Here is a 10,645-nt window from a genome sequence, read left to right as displayed (position 1 = left end):
AGAATGACAGCTATCATGCTAATTATCCATCGAGTGGGACGTACTAACTGGAAGAGACAGACGGGCCTGTAGGTGATACAACCGACTGGTCCGCTCCCACACTTCATAATGAGTCCAGGGTCAAACACTTCTATTCCAAAGTGCTTATATTTTATCATTAGCACTTAGCCAACAAGTGCTTATGTTGCCTACTATTCTTTAAAGTGTACCATCATTTGTTTTAACTGGGTGCTAATCATTTTGTAAGAGCAGAGCTGGTAGATATCTCTAGATCTTGTATTGCTTGGTGAGATCCTGTGCTGTTCTCCATCCCCAAGTTCCTCAAAATGCTAATTCAAGAGCAGTTATTACGGGGAAACGTAAGCCATGTGTCGGAGGTGGGTGTAAGTGTGACATCTGTGCAGAAACGCATGTTTTTCAAACAACGAGGTCAAGAGACAAGATGAGAACTGCCTGTTCGTGTTGTCATGGAGACCAAGGGAGAGCATAGATTATATCTAGGGCTTACTTGAGGCAGAGGGGGAAAAAAAATGATATTTACTGTTCATCTCAATCACAGTGCTTTTCTTCCCCGGCTCAGTGTTCAAGCTGTGATCTGCTGCAGTAAGAGCCGATGTGATGGCTGTCATTTCCTAACAAAGCAGTAATGACTCTTACTCTGCATGCCCATCTGGATAAGAGCACAGCTACATGACAAGTAAACTAGTAAAATAATCACAAAGGAGATATTTTCCCCAAACGCGAGACATTTATTAAAACATTTAGGCCATTATAAGCCACAAAGCAAACAAAGGGTTTCATTCCAAAATGCTACACACCCATTTTAGACAAAATAAGCGTTACCTGATGTTGATTGCTCAATATTTCCAAAACACAGATGATTACATCCTGTAGAATTTTCTATGGACAACTTCTATTAGCGCGTTTTGTCAGAGTAGATGTCTTTTTTTTTCTTTTTTTTACAGGGGGGATATCTCATTTTGGAATGAAACTCTTCAAACGTTCAAGAGTCAATGTCTCGATAGAACCGATAGTGAGTACAAAAAGAAAATAAGTCTTAAATTGCACGGTATTACAATGCAGTAGAAAAAAATAACATTTATGGCATGACAGAGAATAATACCTTGTCAACCAGTGAATCTCAAGAGGCACATATCATTGGAATTGGGTTGAAGAGAGCCACTGGCCACGTTTACATGCGCACAATACTCCAGTCAATAATCAGGTGGTACTTTGATTTAAGTGTTTACATATAAGTAATGTGATTTCCCACAATAACCTGGGTTTACACGGACTGAATCAGGTTTATTGGTCGCTGCACATTTTGAAAAACTGAATGAAATCGAGGCCAAATAAAACAATTCATCAGAAACGTAGGTGTTAATCAGATTATGCTTACGCTGATTATGACATTACTCTGAAATGATAAGATAATTAAGACTAATAAGTTGACATGACAGTGGCTGCAGTCGGGTTACTGCCTTGATCCGTTTCAGACTGGATTATCTGTGTGCATGTAGACGTACTCACTGTGCATACATGTAAACAGCATGTGATTGGCGTGCAAACATCCACTGTCAAATGTAAATGGTCCTGCTGGACTGGCGTACTGCTCCCGCTCTCTGTGTGTGCGACTGGACCGCCATCAAGGAAAACAGACAGAGGATAAACAAATAGAGGAAATGAACGAGAGAGAAAGGAGAGAGGGGTGGAGGTGGGGAGGGGGAAGTAATATACAAAGGGTTTCTTGTGGTTTGTTTTACATGAGTGTCAGGAAGTACCGTTTACATTTACATACGTATAATAGAAGGCTGACCGTGCAGAGGACAGCGTAGGTAAACTCATAATGCTGACACGTGAAAAATATTATTGTGCGTGCTGTAGACAGAAGGTGAGACGAGTTCAGACACCGGTAAAACACAGCAAAAAAACAAAAGAAAAACAAAAAACAGGGATAAACACAAGAAGAAACGGTGAATTTCCGTACCAACCGTACAATGACTTATGTGTTAAATGATCCCTTTTAATTTCCGGTGCTGGTACACCTGCTACCAAGATAGGTGTGTGTGTGTGTGTGTGTGTGTGTGTGTGTGTGTGTGTGTGTGTTCAAGCCACACTCCACATATCATGGCCTACAGTCGTTTTCCTTCTTCTTCCCTTTGCTACTGCTACTCCACCCTAGCTGTCTGTGCATCTGCCCTCTGATGTGACGATGCAAGGCAAGAAACAAACTTTCCGCCGCCTTGGGTGGTAAATCCCACAACAATTCACCAGCCACTTCCACTATATGACCAACCAAATAGACTTTTATAATATAAGACCTCCAAATGACGCTTGGCAACCTGCCAGACTGGCTGGTAGAGTTGACAACCTTGCCACCGACGGCAAAGATTTACCAGCATTTTGGGTGGGGGCTGTTATTACTGTTCCCACCTTTTTAAGGGTCCAGCAGGATAATATGCCTTGGTGCAAACAAACACGGGTCAAAATCTCTGACAAACGATCAGTGAGAAGAATCTGAATATGTGGAATATAGTGTCATTGGTGTATATAGAAAAAGAGCCAGGAGCAGAAAATAGTCCAATTTTTTTTTTTTTTAAACCATCATGTGGTTTAAGCACCTAGTTGTCTCTGACAGCATTCTGATAAGTGCAGTGAAGTTTCGTCCGGTACGAGAAGCAGAGGAATGTCCTGGCTAGCGACAGAGAACACCCCAAAATCCCACAAGGCTTTAAGGGCATGAGAAGCTGGACGGCGGGTGGAGAGATTCCCTTCACCGCCCCCACTTTGAGGGTGGGGGTGGGGGGTGGGGGGGCCATCAAAGGTCGCCTCAGTCGCCCACGTCGCTGTCCTGGTCCCCTATGAGCCAGAGGAAGTGGAAGCTGAGTGCCAGGAGGGCGGTGCCCAGCAGGTCGCCCAGGGCCGTCAGGTACGGGATGGAGAAACTGTCGGGGTCTTTGCCGCTTCGCCACATGGAGTGCACCATCCAGTCTGATATACACAGCAACAGAAACACCTGAAGGAGAGAGAGACAGAGAAAGAAGATTAGAAGAAAGAGTGCGAGCGTAATTTATAACTCGGAATGGAAGGAATGGTGAGATAGAGAAAAGGGGAAAAGTAAGTGCATGTTGTCAAGCATGGAAGGAGTAGCGCTTAAAGATGCTACGCACAGTAGCATTAACACCTGAGATACACATCGAAAGCGCACGAGAGAGAGAGAGAGAGGGGGGGGGGGGGGGGATAGAGAGACGAAAGAGAAATGGAGAGAGCTCCAGAGAGCGAGAGGAGCAAGAAAGAGAGAAAGTGTTATTCATAATTCAAGTTCTCAAGTGTGGAAGGAATGGTGCTGAGAGAAAAAAGAGAGAGGTCTATTAAAAGATAAGGACGAGTCTATAATTTAAGGGGAAATGAGCTGTCCAGAGTCGGTAGTACAAACATTACAAAAACAAAACAAAGTCTTGCGTAGTTGCCAATTAGGATGAGCTGCAACACATTCACCGAAAGACACCGACACCCACATGCTAAGAATACAAGCGCTGATGATAGCATCAAAAGGGAGTAGGGGGGGGAAATGATTACATTAATATATCATTTTAAACATTCAGAGTAAAAAACACACTAGATTTATGGCTCTGATAACCTGTGGACTTGTCTTTGAATGTGGGGGGAATTTTGTGATGGAATGTGTAATCCTGTTAAACAACACGGACTCCTCGGTTCCTTTCCAATAACTTTTAGTCGTGACATGATAAAAGAGCCTCAGAGATGCACAATAAACTGTCAAAACTAACTATTCACGAGCGAGCGAAGCAAGGGTGTCACGGGTTTGTCCTTTATTCATTATGACAGGGTGGAACGGTTGGATTTCTTCTCAATTGTTCCTCGCTTTCCCACCAACTCACTTTCATATTGTCACCTGTCTCAAAACTGCCAAGTACAATCGATCATTTACAGGATTTCCTATCTGGGCTATTAGTTTTTTCGTCCCCCTCCACTCCCCAGAACCGCCGGAGAAATAGAGAAACAATGAGCAAGAGACAAGAAAGAAAGAGAAAGAGCCAGAGAGAGAGAGAGAGAGCAAGAGAAAGAGAGAGGGAAAACAAGAAGGAGAGAAGGAGATGAGAGAAAGTGAGAGAGAGCAACAGAGAGACAAAGAAAGCAACAGAGAGAGGGAGGGAGACAGAAAAATATAACGAAAAAGATTGCAAAGTTTTGTGTTGTCAATATTTCAAGGAGCCAGATCCATCCAATTTCAAAATTTAGGGAAAGTAAAAGAGAGAAATATAAAAGGAGATCCATCATGCAGTCTTTTTCTCCGTCTCCACATTTGGTTCCTTAATCACGTCTGTGTGGCGAGAGAGAGAGAGAGAGAGAGAGAGAGAGAGAGAGAGAGAGAGAGAGAGAGAGAGAGAGAGAGAGAGAGAGAGAGAGAGAGAGAGAGAGAGAGAGAGAGAGAGAGAGAGAGAGAGAGAGAGAGAGGGGAAGCGTCTACAGAATAAACCTCAAACATTGTTTGATCTCCTGAGATGGTCATGCTCACCAGCATCAGCCTTTGTGCCCATTTCTCTAATTACAGATTATTTACACAGGCAGGGAAAGGAAAGATATGGTTGAAAATGATTGTTTGAATGTTTAAAAGAGTTTGTTTTGAACGCTGATGGTGGAATAAGTGCAAGACGGAATGCTGTTCCCTCCTAAATATCGCTGGACAGCGGCCGGAAAGATGCCAATCTTCAGTACAAAGATAGTCCTTCATGTGTCTGTGCAAACCCATTGGTGAGGAAACTTGGTACTAGGTTAGTTATATTCATTACCGCCTTTCTTCCATCCTTTATACTTCAGTATAAAGTGACAAACTTTGTGGATGACTTTGTGGAGAGTCAATATATATTCAAGTCATCCCTAAGCATAATTTTATTCAAGTCATGTGCAGGAGTAGGTTATTATGCAATATCTGATTAACTCTGTGAAACAGCTTGTTGTGGTCTGCAAATCAAGCACTTCAGTGAGCATTTATTTTTCCTGACGATAAATAACTGCAGTGTTCAAAACTAGCTATTAGCGTAACTTGGACTGATATAGCGTATGATCCTTCAAGCAGGATTCACAGGTTTCTTTGAACGCAGGATTGAGGGTTGTGTATACTTGCATACTTAAGAGAGGGGGAGGAGGGGGAGTTGGGTACGGAGTAAATCCCTGAGCAAACAGAAGGGGGAACTTTCCGTGCCTTAGAGAGAACAGCCTGAAATAGGGATTGCATTTGTACCAAAGCTGAAATATGCCACGGACTGACAGAAACAAACATCTAATACATGTGAAAAACTGATCTCCAGCATCAAGTATGTCAGTAATTTGATATAATATCAACATGTTTTAATAATGAGCCAAGAAATACAAGGACGTAAACATATTCAAGAAGTCCTCTATTCCACATGCCATTTCTCTGATGAATTCTTAATGTATTGCTTTATTAGTTTCTACCATGGCACTTTGATTTGATGAATTTCATGAAGGCCTACTGGTTACTTACTTGAAGCTCTGTATCTGTTTGTGTTGTCTAGGGGTTGGTCTGTTTGGAGACTATGCTGTTTGATGCTGTGTTGTGCTTTTGTGGTTCATGTGTATTTTATGTATTTTTTACTACAACCATGATGAAGCCAAAGGGAAATTTCCACAAAAGTATCTATCTATCTATCTATCTATCTATCTATCTATCTATCTATCTATCTATCTATCTATCTATCTAAAATGTGAAAAGGTAATGTCCAGTCGTCTAATGTCCAGGTCGAGTTTCTTAGCGATGTTGGTGCCAATGTGTAGAGTAGATATGAACCCTGACCTCCACATCATAAAAAGGAGACCAGACCCTTCTTGTAATCCAGAACCCTCCCATCTCTTGGGGCCAAAGTTTGGAGTAGTAGGGCCTTTTCTCTTTTCTCATTCCCATTTCTCAGGCAATCCAGTAGTCCATTCTCAGAATTCAGTGTGATCTGTCCCTTCTTCTTAACGGACCCTCTGGTCCTTTAAGTCTTCCCCGCCACTTCTGTCTCAAAGTAATACCTGCCGGATGATAAGTTCTGGTGTCCTAGCACATTGGGGAAAATCTCTCTGAGTTGTACGGGAGCTCGTTTCATCACCTGGTTGTCTTCAGACAAGATGAGTTTGGAATGCAACAAGGTCCAGAAGAAGAAGCCACAGCTCTCCTCACAGCGCTCACAGAGAGATGAATGTGGACTCTGATGTCAAACCAGTCCTTGAAGTGGGGAAGGGTGCTCAAGGTTTCATAGTTCATAGGGATGTGGAGGCTACTTCACTGATCCTAATACGTAGCTCTGAATTCCTGCTCCAGCTCTTTAATGAAGCCATCGGCCTGTTTCTCTGAAGACTTCTCTCAATCTGAATCTTTCTTGTTAAGCTTTCTAAATTGTTTCATCTCCTGAACCATCTGCTGTCAGTCCCGGCTCACCTGTCTAAACATTCTCCTCATATTTGCAAGCTGTAACTTTCCTCACTGCGCACTCTTCCTCTACAGAGAAAAGGATAGAGGAATTTGTATTCTGTCTGAGTGCAGAGATGAAAACACATCTGATGAACTCGTCTATACCCGTGACCCCCATCTTCTTGAATTGCTCTACGACCTCCCTCGAGCTTGTGTCGAGATGAAGTTCAAGTCTTTTCGGAAACGTCTCCTCACACACACAGTGGACACTAACTCGGGGGAATTATCTCCCAAAAGTTTTAGATTCACGCCAGGCACAAGTTGTGACCACACTGAACAGAAACAGGAACACTGAAGACATCCAGACTGACTGAACACAGCAACTGCTCCGCAAATAGGATACTGCTGGCAGAGGCTATATCTAGACATAGATCAAGTCAGACCCAAGAAGCTTCATTTTTTAAAAACGTATTTATCCGGTGAAAATTTACTGAGTATGCACAGATCTTTTCAGCAAGGCCCTGCTTCACATTCACACAGTTAGACAGATTCACACCTGGGAGTGGTCCAACACAACCACAGTCTTCTGTTGGCCACTGAGCAGCTCCACAAGATCAGTTGGGGGTTAAGTGCTTTGCTCAAATGTGTCCTGCAGGATCTCTTACCTCTGCAACCATTTCTTTAAAACAGCCAAGAAAGCCTGTTTAATACCCAAATACAGTGATTCTGTTATGCTGGAATACCTGAATTAGTTTGCATCAGTCACAAACTACTACTGTTAATGTTGCAAGACTTGTGTGATCTTGACCTACCGTTGCATTGTTGAATACGTTTCCTTGTACAGAGTTTAATTTGTATTTTCTTGTTTTTACTGTTCTTTGGTATACGCTGTGACCTTGAGAAAGTGTTTCATTTCACTGTGCATTTGTGTAAGGTGAAATGAGGATACAGCTGCACTGAATTGAAGACTTTTAACAATGAGTAAACCATCATGTGCTGTCCCCCCCAGTATGTCAAAATATGCAGAACCGTATGTTGATTTAACTACACTCATCTTCCTTTCCACTCACATGGGTAACTAAGCTGAAGTGGCTCTGTGCATACTTTTGCCATCAGGCCCGTTGAGATATGACAATGAATTGTGCCTGTTCTGCAGAAATGTCTCTCAATTTCCATCCTAATTTTGTATGGCTTTCACTTTAAAAAGAACATTATCAAACCGCACCATGAGCAATTTGTGTCCGCTTATCACTGCTACTAAAGAAACAGACTGGAACAGTACTTTTATTTTAATAGAATGACATTATCAAATTCCACCAAGTCAAGCACTGAGGAGACAGAATAAAACTACACCATAAAGCCTGAAGAATACATATATATATCTTAATCTCAGGTGGATGGGAGTCTGACAATTGGTTATTTACAAAGCTAGGATGGAAATATCTATTCATAGGCAAATTCAACATGTATTTCCATACTCAGGTTTTTTGCAGGAAACACTAAATGCAATACAACTGCATGGATATTGTAATAAACTGATTTCAGTGTTCAGATATGCAGTGACACAAACATCTTTTGAGGGCACAGTCTGGACAAATACTGTCAAATAATCACAATTCGATTTTTTGTCAATATCTTCCAGCCCTAGTCTGAAGTGTCCTCTGAATTGAGTGTCTCTGCTCTATCTCTCTTAGCTAGTAATGGAGCGATTAGTTGCAAATAGGGAAACAAACATTAAGAGGAATGTTCCACATGAAATTGAATTATAAATTACTCTGGGGCCTGACCATCCACACCCCGGCTAACACACACACAATGGTGAGCTTGTGTGTTCATTTGAGTTCATTGTCAGGCGAGATGATGAGAGTGGCAGAATTTTTATTACCATCATTAACGCGGGGGCTGAAGTACGGGTAGAGTGGCTCAGTGAAGGTGCAGCAATGACAGGAGTACAGCTGCAGCATCTTTGTCATAAAAGGAGACCAGACCCTCCTCATAATCCACCCACACCTCCACCTCCACCTTCTGAGGCTTCGTTTTCAGAGAGGACACCAGCAAGAGCCTTGTACTCATTTCCATTCCTCAACCACATAGTCCAGAAGCTATTCTCAGCGTGCAAATTTCCACTTCCCCATCCTGTTGATCGACCCTCTGGCCACTCCTAAATCCCAGTCAGTCTTTCCTTTCACCTGAAACTCATCGGAAAACTTCCTGGAGGAGAATCCTGAGGGACAATGGAAGCTCTTTGGATCCTACGTCTCGTGAGTTTTGGATTTCCAATATTGCTGGATCTGTTTCACCTTTGACACGGGTTGCTTCTCCAACTCTTTCTTGAATGTGTCCCCCACCTGAGCCAGTACTCTCCTCACCAGCTGTTTGGAGGAGTTTGGAGTCAGGGATTGTGTGCTCCAGAGGAGTTGAAAGTGGTCTTCAGTAAACAGGAGCCACTCCAGCTTCATGCTCCTCCTCCTCAGCACAGAGATGTCCTGTTACAGCTCATTTATGACACCTTCAGCTCGCCTCTCAGTAGCTTTGTGCTTCTTCTAAATTACCTCCCTCAGGTCCGTTTCGCCTTTCACAATGGAGCCCACCAGCAAAGAACTGCACACCGTCTCATATTTCTCTGTGTACATTTTTCTTTCTGCTCTCTTCTTGTGTACCAGAGTTCCTAAATCTTTAGAATTTACTCCTGATCTGCTGTTGAACCTCAGCGTTTGTCTTTATGAACCCATCTTCCTTCTTCACACTCCTCTCTTCCTCTAAGAGTGCAATGTGCCCTGTGGTCTTGTTGTACAGCAGTAGTAAGCCAAATCGAAATTGCACAGTGTGCATGTTACTGTATTACTATTATATTTCTTGAAGTGCTCCCACACGTTGCTATATTTTAGTCTTTGTTTCGAAGGCTTGCTTGAGGGCTCGCCAGCCTCTGAACTGCTGCCTGCATCATCCATTTGCACAATACAAACAAAAAGTGAGAGGAAGTATGCTTGAGTATCTGGCGACGAATCAACAGTGATAAATGCTAATCTGTTTTTTTTTTGTCAACATTGTCAATAATGTTGAATAAACCCTAGCTGGCACAAATATTGTCTTTTTTACAACTGCTCATGGGGTCTCTAATGCTTCCTGCACATCCTGTTTTCCAAGTTCTCCACAGGGGTAAAGCCTACGTGACGAGGCTGCAGGCGAATCTGACAGTATGAGGCCAGACACACCAAGCAGAACTTCGTGGCCTTGAGTTTGAGCCAAGGACAAACATCACAGGGAACTTCTGGCAGCGGATTCATCTGTACATCTGACACTCTTTTTCTTGCGATGCTCGACAACTTTTTTTTTTATGCCGGGGTTTGTTTTCAAACATCGCATAAAAAGGCGACACACGTCAGGTTGCTGCTATCCCAGAGCTTTGTGACAGCGGCTTAACAGAAGGTGTGTCCACATGAAGCGGTAATGGGATCAGTGAACACATCCGGACAGAGAGAAACTGGAGCCGTCTTCTGACAAGGGACTAATGAAAAGGACCACATCTAGACAGAGACCAACAATCAAATTCAAAAGCCTTAAAGGGACATTCTCCCTAAAACAAAATTTTGCCCTACAAGTCACTTTTGTATTTTCGGAGAGTAAAGTCAATATTTGTTATTGTGAACAACAGTTGCTTAAAACTATAAAAATCTAATCTAATTAAGATATATGATATAATTAGATCTATTTATCCAGGAAACTAGATTAAACTTGGCATTAACAGACCATGCCTGCTCGTTTTCAGCAACATCCTACGCCACACTCACACAGGTTCACACATGGGAGCTGTCCAGTACAACCAGAAACTTTATTTTGTTGGTCACTGAGCAGCTCAAGAGTACATTGACAGTGATTATTGATGGAAAGGAGTGTTGCCTGATCACTTTCCCTTTCCCAGCCAGTCTGAGGATTCAAACCGGCAACAAGTCCACTACTCTAGGGGTCGTTTATGTTCAGAAATCAAGACGAACTGCGAGATAATAGTAGTGATCTACATGAATTCTGTTTTGTGGTGGACTTTCACCTAATGAATAAACAGTAAATAAACAGGTGACATTTAGCTTGCCATAAAAAGGCTCACATTTCACCATGTCCTAGTTCTAAAAATGAGCCTCAGATTAAATGTATTAGGCAAAAAAAATTATTAAAATCTATAAATGGTATTGAGTATTATATATTCTA

The 10,645-nt window shown here is 42.4% G+C and overlaps 1 protein-coding gene across 1 annotated transcript in view; it reads right to left on the bottom strand.

Annotated features, from left to right (window-relative positions):
- Window positions 1-737: 737 nt before the first annotated feature.
- Window positions 738-10,645, bottom strand: part of slc41a2b (solute carrier family 41 member 2b) — a 30,873-nt gene continuing 20,965 nt past the window's right edge. Inside the window, exon 11 of the mRNA XM_071910097.2 lies at window positions 738-3,016. Coding sequence (XP_071766198.1) covers window positions 2,831-3,016 — 186 coding nt within the window. The 3' untranslated portion in view covers window positions 738-2,830. The remainder of the gene's footprint in view (window positions 3,017-10,645) is intronic.

Source organism: Centroberyx gerrardi, chromosome 24, assembly GCF_048128805.1.
Source record: "Centroberyx gerrardi isolate f3 chromosome 24, fCenGer3.hap1.cur.20231027, whole genome shotgun sequence".
Taxonomy (NCBI): Eukaryota; Metazoa; Chordata; class Actinopteri; order Beryciformes; family Berycidae; genus Centroberyx; species Centroberyx gerrardi.
The sequence above is the reverse complement of the archived record's forward strand: the minus strand, read 5'-3'. Positions and strand labels throughout refer to the sequence as shown.